Here is a 12,176-nt window from a genome sequence, read left to right as displayed (position 1 = left end):
TCCACCAGGGTCCGTCCTACGAGACTCTTGGTGCTCATGGAGATGCTTCGTCATCCAGTTCATGGTCGTCTCAAAGGTGGCTTTTCAAAAAGCAGCTGGACCTTTCTAATTTTCTCTCTTGAAAATGTTTCAAGAAGTAAGAAGCTAAGAAACTCCAGTTGTGTTTTTGAAAGATCCTTTGGGAATCCTGCCAGACCCCTTTCCCTGCCCACCAGACCCACAGGCCGTGGGGAGCAGACGCGCCCCTAGAGGACGCACGGCTTCGTACCCGTCAGCATCCCCTCGTTGACCACGCAGCTTCCCTCCAGCAGGATGGCGTCACAGGGCAGGGAGGAGCGCTGGCCTTCCAGGAGAAGGAGGTCCCCCGGGACTATGTGATGGGACTCCGTGGTGGAACTGCCTGGAGAGGGTGAGAAGAGAGGGGGGAGGGAGGGATGCGGCCCTGGACCCTTCCCTCCAGGTCCTTTGCGTGCAGGGGAGGCCAGGAGAGGTTGGCTGTCCCAGGAACTGCTGTAGTTTGGGAAGGAAATGGGTGGGGGGTCTTCTCTGAAGGCCTCTTCTGGCCACCCAGAGGGAGGGGCTCTGCCTCCACGACATGCTGTTGGTGTGACCAGGGAGTTGCTGTGGAAGCCCCCTCCCCTAGGGCCCAGCAGTCCTTGTAAAGGGCTGGGCTGGGAGAAAGAGAGGGGCAGGGATATTCGGGGGGGTGGGGGCACCACACCCACCTTCGCCTTTCGTCCAGACTGTGACTTGCACCTGGTTGTGCTCCTTCACCAGATTGTGCAGCTTGATGGATTGCTGGGGGGGGAGAAGGTTAAAGGGCTGGAACATCTGTGTCTCTGGCTGCCTCTTTCTTCCCTACCCCCCCCCAAAGGAAGAAAAGGCTAGTCCATGTCCTGGAGGGCATCAGATTTGCCAAATTTTATGGGTCTCTGCCCCCCCTTCGGCAAGGCACCCACACAAGGGCCTGGACTCCCCCTTTCATCACCAGCCAAGCTGGGGGGGGGACATTGGGCTCCCAGGGGCTGCCTGACCTGCCCAAAAAAGCCCAAAGGGGTCTCGCTGAGCTCCATGACAAACTGGGGGGGGGGGGAAGAGAGCTAAGACCAGAATGCAAAACACCTCCCCCCCAAAAAAGCAGCTGCTGCAAGGCCCTTGCGGGAAAGCAGAAGACCCCCTCCCCACATTGACCCCCCAAGGGGAGAACTCTGCAGGATCCCCTCCCAGACACATCCAGTCCCAAAGCGGGCTCATCACCCCAAAGGCAGCTGTGCATCCCAGGAAGTGCAGAGTCCCCTGAGCATGCGCAGAGTCCCCTGAGCAGGCCACTCCATCCCTGAACAAAGCCAGAGGAAAGAGACTCATTGGACCACGGCAGCTGACCAGTCCCTCCCACTGCCCTGCCTCCCTCACAGGGTTGGGGTGGGGTGGGGGAATTGGAGGGGGCTGCATGCATTGCCTGGAGGGTCTGGGGGAGGGGCAAGGCATTGACCAAACAAGTGAAATAAGCGGAGGACGGTGGGGGCAGCCACCCTTCCTCTGTCCAGCGGCCAGGGCGGCGGGGGGGGGGGGGAGAGCTGACCTGCCGGAGGTCGTAGGTGGTGAGTCCGATGGAGATGACGGAGAGGATGACGATGGCCGAGGAGTACTCTACATAGCCCTGGGTGTACCAGAGGATCAGGGTGAAGGCTTGGAAGACGTAGAAGGGGTTCAGGATCTGCCGGCAGAGCAATGGGCGGGAGGTCAGGGCAGCCGTGGGGCACCCCCCCAAGCCCCCACAGCCGCTGAAGAGCTGTGCGGCAACCGCCCTTGGCAAGAGCAGCCTGACGTTGGCAGGGCAGGCTGGCATCCCCAAGTCACCCGTGGCCCTCCCAGGGCGCCCGCCAGCCAGGTCCGACCTGCACCCGTGGCAGCAGCAAGCCAACCCTGGGCCAGCCCGCGGCTGCCCCCAGATGTTCGGCCCTCTGCCAGGCGTCTGCTGGGCCCAGGACTCCGGCCGCCTGGCCAGGGCTGAGCTGTCCCCGCCCCGCTGCCCAGCACCCGCGGCTGAGCTGGCTCCGCTGCGAGGGGACCCCGAGCTGCCCTTGGGCCTCACAGGCAGCGGGCCCCGTCGTCTCCCTCCAGTTCCCCAGGGAGCGCCGGGCCTTTGGGGAGAAGGCGGTCTGGCGCTCCTTAGCTTCCGGAGAGAAAGGTCCCGGTCCCTGAAGGAGGATCCCTCCGGAGGGTCTGCATCTGCCCTTCAGCGTCTTCGTGTGGGTCTGAGACCCCCCAGAATAAAGAGGTCGGGCTTTGACCCCGAGACCCCGAGGCTCCTCCTCGCTAGCGTCCCCCAAAGGCAGAGAGGGGAGGCCGGTCACCTCTCTGAAGAGCAGCTTCCAGATGGGGCGGATTTCAATCTCGATGGCGTTGGGGCCACAGACGGAGCGCCTGGAAGGCAGGAGGGGAAGCGGCCTCAGGCCAGGCAGACCCGGGTGGGAGGCGAGGCAGAGGGACACACGCACCCCACGGCCGCCGCCTCCCCCCCCCCCCGGCGCGCCACTCAAGGTCCAAACTCAGATCAGGGCCAGGGAGTTTTTCCCCTGGTCTCTCTCTGGCCGGACAGGCGCTTTTGCAGCACTTGGAGAAGATCGGCCGCTTCCATCCCTTCCCGGTTGCTTTTAGTGAAGGAATAAAACATCAAGAGGGAGGGGGAGGGAAGCGGACAAATAGAAATAAAATAGGGAAAGGAGAAATAACATAGGGAGGGAGGGAGGGAGGGAGGGAGGGAGGGAGGGGACAAATAGAAATAAAATAAGGAAAGTAGAAATAAAATAGATTTTTTACATTTAGATTTTATTAGATTTATATACCGCCCTTTTCCCGTAGGACTCAGGGCGGTTTACAAGGTGTTTAAAACATCAATACAAAAATTAAAAAACAATTAAAATGATTAAATAGAGAGGAGGGAGGGAGGGAGAGAGGGAGGGAGGAAGGAAGGAAGGAAGGAAGGAAGGAAGGAAAATCTTGTGTCCATCCATGCTTAATTCTAAATGTGTGCTTTCGTGTGTGATGCTTGAGAAAAAAATTAAATGCAAAATTTGCAACATACAACAATACGCAACATGCAGGGTAACTTTTCTAACCCTAGAGTTGTTTTAAGTCACAAGGTTGGCTGAAGGTTACTTTCTGGCGGATGGAAGTCTCAACCAGTGATGATCGTGCAGCCTGACCAACCTCCGGATCCCTAAGGAAGCTCTCTCTCTCTCTCTCTCTCTCTCTCTCTCTCTCTCTGTGTGTGTGTGTGTGTGTGTGAGAGAGAGAGAGAGAGAGAGAGAGAGAGATTGCACAGGGGGAGCGTACCTGAGCGCCTTTTCCCTCCTTTCCAGCCCATCTCCAAATCGGTGGTGAATTTGGTAGCAGGTGTTGCCATCCTCAAGCGACCTAGAAAAGGACCCACACCGAAGCATTGGGGGGGGCTGGGCAGGAGGGACCCCCCGGCTGGTCGTCCTCCTCCTCCTCCTCCTCCTCCTCCTCCTCCTCCTCCTCCTCCTCCTCTTAAGAAGTGGAAAACTCACCCAATTCGGGCAAACTCTTTCTCAGAAAAATCCCAGATATAGCGTATTTTTTGTACCTGGATATATCTCCCCTATAAGAGCAACACACCAGGAAAAGGTTAGGCGGCCAGGGGTCCCGGCCAGTCTCCCCTCGCCTCCCTTCAGCCAGGCCTGGGGGCGGGAGGTCCGGCCTTGTCCTTTGGAGGCTCGGCTCTGCCTGGGGCAGGGAGATCAGCCCCCGCTTCCCCCTCCCCAGCTGAACTCCCGCTGCCTCCTTCCACCCTGAGGGCGGCAGGCAATGCCACCGGGAAACAAACGCCAGGGTGTCCAGAGTTGACTTCTGCAAGCAGCCCCCCCAAGGCCATGTGGGGACAGCCCGTGTTCTTCCTGGATGGGTCCTTGGGTGGGGGGGGCACCGGGAGGTCTTAAATCAGGAAGGGGATGCAGGTGAAGTCTGCAGGAGCCTCCGGGTGGAGGGCTGCAAGTGTTTTGCAGGTCGTGGTGGCTCCTCGCTCTGGCCTCAGGCTGTGCCCCATGGAACTGGCCCAGCGGGAGGCAGAGCAAAACAAGCTTGGAGGCTCTTGGTAGTGTTTCACACACACACACACACACACACACACACACACACACCAGCAGCCCCCACTTGCTCCCAGGTAACCCTTTGCTTACTTTCATGTCGGGCATCTTGATGGCTTTCCGTAGGACTGAATGCTTTTCTTTGCTGAAGCCCTGATCCAATTCTTCACGGCCCAGAAGATCCCGGAAGTCGAGGCAGATCACCCGCTTCCGAGTGTATCTCTTACTCTCATCCTGGGGAAAGAGGAAAGGAGGAAAGGAGAGAAGCTCTGGCTGAATCTGGAAATTCGGTGGGGGATTTTTCTGTTAGAGCAGGACTGGTTTAATCCCTCCAGCAAGAGACTGGGTTCCGGATCCTCTTACTTAACTATTGACTTACTCATTAAATGTATTTGTCACCCTCTCACCACGGGTGACTTTGGGCAACTTACAACATTAAAATTATGCCAATGTCTTTTTCCTCTGGAAGGAGAGAGTTGCATTGACAGAGGGATCCAATCAAGCTCACGTGAGGTACGAACACCACTCTATAAAGCCTTAGTAAGGCCACACGTAGAATACTGCAAACCATTTTGGTCTCCACACTATAAAAAGATGTTGAGACTGTAGCAAAAGTGCAGAGAAGAGCAACGAAGAGGATTAGGGGACTGGAGGCTAAACCAAATGAAGAACAGTTGCGGGAACCGGGCACGGCTAGTCTAGCGAAGAGAAGGACCAGGGGAGACATGATGGCAGCCTTCCAATATTTGAGGGGCTGCCACAGAGAGGGGGGGGGGCGTCAACCTATTCTCCAAAGCCCCTGAAGGCCAGACAAGGAATAACAGATGGAAACTGATCCAGGAGAGATTCAACCTGGAAATAAGGAGGATTTTTCTGACAGAACAATCAACCAATGGAACAGGAGTTGCCTTCAGAAGTTGTGGGAGCTTCGTCGCTGGAAGCTTTCAAGAAGAGACTGGACTGTCAGAAATGGTGTAGGGTCTCCTGCGTGGGTGGGGGGTTGGACTAGATGACCTGCAAGGTCCCTTCCAACTCTCTGATTCCGATTCAGAAAGGGAGGAAGAGGAAGAGGAGCAGGAGCAAGGCGGAAGGGCTGCAGTACCCAGCATTAGATCAGAATAAGGAAGAAACCACCCATCCTGAATGCTGTGGCGGATTCAGTTTCCCACCAGCCCAATCTCTGAACTTCTATAAATCAAATTCAGTCTGATCTTGTGGCCCAACGAATGAATGTTTAGTCAAATAAACAAAGTAGTTGTGACTGGCAGAAGCCACGGCTTTCCTCTGAAGAAGGAGAAGCTGAAATGGCTCTCCAAGCTCTGTCTGTGTCCAGGGCAGAAGATATGACGCCTAAGGAAGAACAGAACAAGGAGCAACTCTCTGCTGTGACTCCCACAGTCGAACACGGAGAGAATCGGGTTGCTTCAGAAGAGTGAAAGGGACCTACTGTGGTTCTGAGCAGCACCACGTCAGCCTCCTCCAAGCTGCAGGGCTGGCCGTTGGCCCAGACGCCCCACTCGGGTTTCCAGTGGAAGAGAAGCAGGAGGCCTCCGCAGGACAGGACGTAGCCAACCAGGCACAGGGCCCTCCGGAAGCCCTGGGTCTTGTAGCCAAATACCTCCTGGAAGGAAAGAGTTTGCCGTGAAGAGAACCTTCCCACTCAGTCTGCGTGAAGGCTCAGTCCTGGTAAAGTCTCTTTCAAAATAATCGACCTGGAGGAGAACAGATGGCAGAACCTGGGGCGGAGTCAACAGAGGTGCTGAAAGAAAAGTCGTCTTCGGGGTCCTGTCCAAGCCGGGAATAAGCAAAATGAAGATTGCTTTAGAAAGGTGGTTGTGGTTCATCGAAGAGCAGAGCCAGACAAAAATGTGACTCTGGGAAAGCTGACCCCATGTAGCTGGGAGTGGTGGGTTTTTATACCTTCCTGGGCTTTTGTGTTTGAGGTTGTTTCCTGTTCCCGTGGCATGAACTTTGACCTGAGCTTTTGAGCACGTCCAGCTCTGCTCTTCAATAAATTACAACCTTCTTCCTAAAGCAGTCTCCGTTTGGTTTATTCCCGGCTTGGACTGGACCCCGAAGAAGAGTTTTCTTTCAACAGAGGAATCAACCTAGCATCCCTACGTAGCCAGAAGCAAACAAAGTCCAACTTCCCTTGAATTCCCTTGACTCTTGTCTATCTCTAACCCGTGCTGGCCATTAGTTGAGAAGATTCCTCTGCGTAGGCTTTTAGCAGTAAATCAGCTTAATTGAACCTTCACGTGTGGACTGGCCTTTCGTGCTTGACACAACCATCCTTATATTCAACAAACAGGTTTCCCAACCGCATAAAATATACCTGGGAAGTCACTGAGTCTTGCATACTGTATTGAATTTTGGACTTTATTCTGAAACAGGAAACTTTCCAAGACACTCTTTAAAAATGTGAAGAATTTTCACGTGGAATTCAGAGACCACTTAAAATCAGCCGTTGGACTGGATTTGTACAATACACTACAGCACCAAACCTAACTAGAGTTAAGATTAATCCAGCTTTGCATGTTGTACAAACGCTGCTGTAGGTGTTCCCCAATCTGATGAAGCCACTGTGGCTACAATCTGAGAATGTGACTCCAGCTGTGTTATTTCGTTATTCTGTTAGATGAACCTGTTTCCTAATTTTGTCCTCTTCAAATGCAAGATCGTTGGACACTTCGTCCTCAGAAACCAAATTCTTTCCTTCGTGGTGCAAAAAAAGGAGATTTTATTTTTTTTAATTTATTTTAATCCCATTTATATCCCGCCCTTCTCCGAAGACTCAGGGCGGCTTACAATTTAAGCACAAACCAATGTGCTTAGCAATAGCCTTCATTCTATGTATATGCCTGCTTATTAGGGCTTTCACACACACCCCAAGCGGCATTATTACAAAGTCAGCTTATCACCTGGTGTCCTACTTGTCGTCTCTATTGTTCTGCCAAATGTCAAGGCTGGAATTACCAAAGGCCCCTCCCACCTGGAGAGTCCAGGCTAGTGGCCCTGGCTTGTCCACAGGGTCCCCGGACAGCCCTGCGTCACAAGCCATTCAAGGTGGATGATGTGAAGCTGTTTTGGCCTTTGCTGCTGTCCAGTAAATAAAACTGGCGCCACCTCCTTGCTGGCTGAGCTGAACCACAGATGAGTCAGCTCCAATTTGCAACTGGGGTCTGCTGGGTGCAAAGCAAGCCAGAAATTGGCCAGGCTATTTGCTAACAATGATTGCCAAGGAACACCACTTAAGCTGAGATGATTTTAGGCAATTGTTATGAGCCAACTGACCATGGACCTGAACTCAGATACCACTCAGTAGCTTAGTTCACTCAAGGAACCTGGAAGAGGTAATTGAAGATCAGGCTAGCAATTGATACAGCCACCCAACCGGCTTGGCCAGGTTAGTGAAAGACTCAAGACTATTGCGGACCTCAGTTTGGCTTTTATGGGGCTTAATCAACCAACCAGTCTTTCATTACAGTCACAGACCAGAATTAGAGGCTTAGTGCTTTTTGTGAATCCTGGCTGGCTGGTTAGTTTTGGATTCTATGTACCGGAAAGTTGTCAGCCCAGCAACTCCCAAAGGAGCTTTTTTCAAGAGGCAACTGGACTTTCTTTGTTTTTCCTTGAAGACATTTCGCTTCTCATCCAGGAAGCTTTTTCAGTTCTGACTGAATGTCAGAAAAGAAGAAGCTTCTTGGATGAGAAGCGAAACATTTTCAGGGAAAAACAAAGGAAGTCCAGGTGCCCCTTGAAAAAAGCCTCTTTGGGACAACCCTGAAGCCGGGTGAGGGAGACTCTCCACAGGCAACCTCAAGCACAGCAGCTGTTTTTCTCACGCTGCTTTCTGTTTGCAGGTGGAAGGTGAAGCAAATCAATCTAACAAATACATAAATAAGCATTAAAAGAGATCCGTCAACAGATAACATTAATACAGATCCGAGCAGGCGGGTTTGTAACCTTATCTATCCTGAAAAATCTCTCAAACTCAGGGCACCCTTTTGACAGCCAAACGGCAGTGATTTCTATCCATCAAATTCAAGGTTATTTATGGGATTGTAATGATGGATTGGATAATTAATGACAATAGTCAATCATTCCATTTTTTAAAAAAACCATTTCTTGAACGTTAAGAGAGTTTGAATTGGGGGTCCAGGAACACCTTGAAGGCCGTTTGCATAAAGAGGATTGACTGCGACTCCCCTGGTTGCGTAGGTGGGGTAGCTTGGAGGAAGGGTTTGGCCAGGAACAGCTGCAGCAGGCGACAGATCACTGCACAGAAATCACCCTGTTTCAGAGGCAGGAATCTGCTCCACCTCAGCAATAAGCAGGAGGAAGAAGCGTGTTCCACCTCTGGAGGCTCTCAAAAGGAGACTGGGCAGCCATTATTCTGAAATGGCCTAGGGCTAGGCCAGGGGGAGGCAACCTTGGCTCTTTTGTGACTCCCGGACTTCATTCCTCAGCCAGCATGGCTCAGCTTGGAAAACTCTCCCTTTCCCCTCAGCGTGGCTGGCTCAGGAATTCTGGGAGTTGAAGTCCACCAGTCATAAAAGAGCCAAGGTGGCCTACTCCTGGTCTAGGGTCTCCTGCCTGAGCAGGGGGTTGGGCTAGAAGACCTCCAAAGTTCCCTCCAACTCATTGTTCTATTTTCTATGTGCTTGTCAGCTGAGCAAGGACACACAATTCCTGCTTCAGCCCCAAGAGATCAAGACTGCTTGGGGGGTGGGCTTGGGGGGGTGGCCTCCAGAAGAGGGGCCCAAGCAGCCTTCAGTCCTGGATGCAGCTGGGAGGCCCAATAGGGAGGGAGGTGAGTGATGGTGGGCCCAAAGAGTGAGCAGAAAGATGTCAACGCTGCTAAACCCGGATGTTTTTGCATTGGCAACAGATGGAAATGTAGTCATTTTCTTCTTATGTCTTACTCTTAGAGTTAGATGATGCTGGGAGGAGGGGATGTAAATGAGAGTCCAGCTAGACAGAGCAACACTAAACTTGGCTCGGGAATCAAGGTTACTGAGCCCAGAGCTGATAAAGAATTGGCAGGCTGGAGAGCTGGAGAGGAAGCTCCCACTTCAAGCTAATTGGGGAACATGATTTACGACTGTTAATTGGAGGAGGAAATTGTGCTTTGATACTAGGTGCTCAGGGGAGGGGAACTCAGTTTTTGGCTTCGATTGTATTAGTGCTGATGCTGTGCTACTCAAATAAAGATTCTTTAAGGTAAACAATGCCTCAAAGTTCTTTTGAAGAGTTTCATCTGTCAGAACCGTGACATAAGATTTAAAAACAAATCAAATCCTGGAAACTTTTGCCAACAGGATTGTATTTCGACAAACATTTCTGGAGAATAGCACGTATAGGAGCAATCGAGCTGAAAGCAAACAAACTGCCTCAGCTCTGACCAAACTAAGATGGGCCGAGAGAGGCCGGCCCAGGACAGGGTCAGGACCTCTGGGTGGAAACTACAAGGGAGAGTTTCGTGCTGGACGTCAGGAGGAAGTGTATGACCGCACGAAGGCTCAGCCAGTGGGACAGGCTGCCCAGGAAGTGGCATGGCAGGCTGCCTTGCTTGCCAGCTCTGCCGTGGGGCCAGACCCCCCTCCCCAAGGACACTCGAGATGCTTCCCACTCTGCCCTCGGTCCTGGCAGGAAGCTGCCTCCACCAAGCTGGGTTCCTTGGGGACCCTTGCTGGGGCAGCCCTGGGCTGACAAAGGGGCCTGGCTATGGGGAGAACCTAGGGGAGCAGGCTGAGCCCCAGGCATGCCCAGCCATCTTTACCAGGAGCTGGGCAGGGTGCGAGGCACAGGGGGTGGGACATGTGGCTCTCTGATGCAATGCACTGGGGAGATGCCCCTCCTTCCAAGAGCAGACCCCCATGGGGATTCCTCCTTCCCCTCCTCCTCCTCCTCCTCCTTCTGCTGCCCACCAGGAGCCCCCTGCACCAGAAGCCAAAGAACTGAGGAAGCTTCTTGGATGAGAAGCGAAACATTTTCAAGGAAAAAATCCCAAGAAAGTCCAGTTGCCTTTTGGGAAAAAGCACCTTTGGGACAACCATGATCTGGATGATGGAGAATCTCCAGAGACATCTAGAATAAATTGGCACCCGGTCCAGAAAGGAGGCAGCGCTGCCAATGGGCAATCAGGAGGGAGAAATGTAGAATCCCCTGGAGATCCGAGTGGGATCAAACCCGCCCCCCCCCAGTGCAGAAAGAGGCGGAGGGGGCTTTGCAGAGTCTTCCTTTGCAAGGAACAGAGGCTCCAAGGAACCGGAAGGCAACTGTGCCCGCAGCATCGCCTGCCCGACTCGCCAGTTCAGAATCTTCTAGGAGCCAGGAAGAGATGGAGAAAGGCCCCTCAGTCAACCAGTGGACTGCGGAAGAGATAATTACTCCCGTTTAAGAGTACGTCCTCCATTAAGCGAAGAGGCAGGATTGGCTTTGAGCCAAACCTGTATGGCTGCTGCAAAGCCAGAATCGGAAAGCCTCAGGCAGCAAGACTTTTGCCACCAGGCAAGAAAGAGATCTCACGCAAGCAAGTCGGAGAAATGGAGGAAAACTAGATAACCTTTGGGTCACCCTTTTGGAGATAGTTCCTTACCTGAACAGATCAACAGGGTGGCCACAGGCAGTGGAAGCAGGAAGGACTTCTGACTTCCTGCCGGCTTCCCCATTGAGTTTCCTTGTGGGAAGTTGGCAGAGAGAAAGTCAATGGGGAAACCGGCAGGGGAGGCCACAAGTTGCTCTGGTAAGTTTCCCCCATTGTGCACATTCCCTAGCCCACCCCTGAGCACCCTCAATCGATCAATCAATCAATCAGAATAGAGCTGGAAGGGACCTTGGAGGTCTTCTAGTCCAACCCCCCCCGGCTCAGGCAGGACACCCTATACCATTTCAGACAAGCAACTGTCCAGTCTCTTCTTGAAAGCCTCCAGTGTTGGAGCACCCATAATTTCTAGAGGCAGGTTGTTCCACTGGTTAATTGTCCTCAATTGTTCTTCTTAATTTCAGACTGCTTCTCCCCTTGATTAGTTTCCAACCGTTGTTTCTTGTCCTGCCTTCTGGTGCTTTGGAAAATAAGTTGACCACCACCCCCCTTCTTTGTGGCAGCCCCACAAATACTGGTATGCTGCCATGGTGTCACCTCTAATCCTTCAATCTATCAGTTTATTGTTACAGCCATAGGCCAACACGTAAAACTAAATTTTTATTGTCAGGTCACTATGATTCAATCTCTCTGAAGGTTTTCAACACCATTTTGCCGAGCATTCTCATCGAGAAGCTGACTGACTTGAAATTCTCCCCCTCCATCTGTGATTGGATTCAAGACTTTCTTAGGGACCGGTTACAAACAGTGAGGATCGGTCTGCTTTGTCCACCCCCCTGAAGCTTTGCACCGGCTCGCCACAGGACTGCGTGCTTAGCCCCTACTTGTATTCTTTGTACATTCTGTGTATCATCTGACCCATCTACTGCGATAATTAAGTTTGTAGATGATACGACCGTGGTGGGTCTTATTACAGGTGGGGATGAGACAGCGTACAGGGTGGAGGTACAAAAACTATCCATATGGTGTTGTAACAACAACTTGCACTTGAACATCGGCAAGACAAAAGAGATGGTGCTAGATTTCTGGAGGAAAAAGGAGGAACCTGCCCCATTTTACATCAGGGAGGATTGCGTGGAGAGAGTTTCCTCCTTTAAATTTCTGGGAGTCTACCTCTGTGAAGATCTGACCTGGAAAGTTAACACAACCCAGGTGGCCAGAAAGGCCCAACAGAGGCTTCACTTTCTCAGGGTCTTGCGGAAGAACAGGGTAGAACAATGGCTTATGACCCTCTTTTACTGGTCTACCATAGAGAGCATCCTCTCGTATGGTATCGTGGTTTGGTATGCTGGTCTGACAGCCGTGGACAGGAAAGTATTACAGAGGGTAGTGAGCACAGCACAAGACATTGTGGGCTGTTCCCTGACACCACTGGATGACGTCACCAGGGCTCATTGCCTTGAAAGAGTGAGGAAAATTCTCAAGGACGACTCACACCCTGGACGGTATCTCTTTACTCT

The 12,176-nt window shown here is 52.4% G+C and overlaps 1 protein-coding gene across 1 annotated transcript in view; it reads right to left on the bottom strand.

Annotated features, from left to right (window-relative positions):
* Positions 1–12,176, bottom strand: part of LOC308669319 (putative cation-transporting ATPase 13A5) — a gene marked incomplete at its 3' end in the record, with an annotated part of 37,869 nt that overhangs the window by 16,546 nt on the left and 9,147 nt on the right. Inside the window, exons 2-9 of the mRNA XM_081329955.1 lie at positions 5,557–5,730; positions 4,203–4,343; positions 3,555–3,625; positions 3,340–3,420; positions 1,899–2,427; positions 1,583–1,717; positions 726–798; positions 269–400 (exon numbers count right to left, since the gene is read on the bottom strand). Of these exons, the coding sequence (XP_081186081.1) occupies positions 269–400; positions 726–798; positions 1,583–1,717; positions 1,899–2,427; positions 3,340–3,420; positions 3,555–3,625; positions 4,203–4,343; positions 5,557–5,730 (1,336 nt within the window). The remainder of the gene's footprint in view (positions 1–268; positions 401–725; positions 799–1,582; positions 1,718–1,898; positions 2,428–3,339; positions 3,421–3,554; positions 3,626–4,202; positions 4,344–5,556; positions 5,731–12,176) is intronic.

The sequence above is a fragment of the Vipera berus genome, assembly GCF_964194415.1.
Source record: "Vipera berus genome assembly, chromosome: 5".
In the NCBI taxonomy this organism is placed as follows: domain Eukaryota; kingdom Metazoa; phylum Chordata; class Lepidosauria; order Squamata; family Viperidae; genus Vipera; species Vipera berus.
This window is presented reverse-complemented; position numbering and strand designations above follow the sequence as displayed.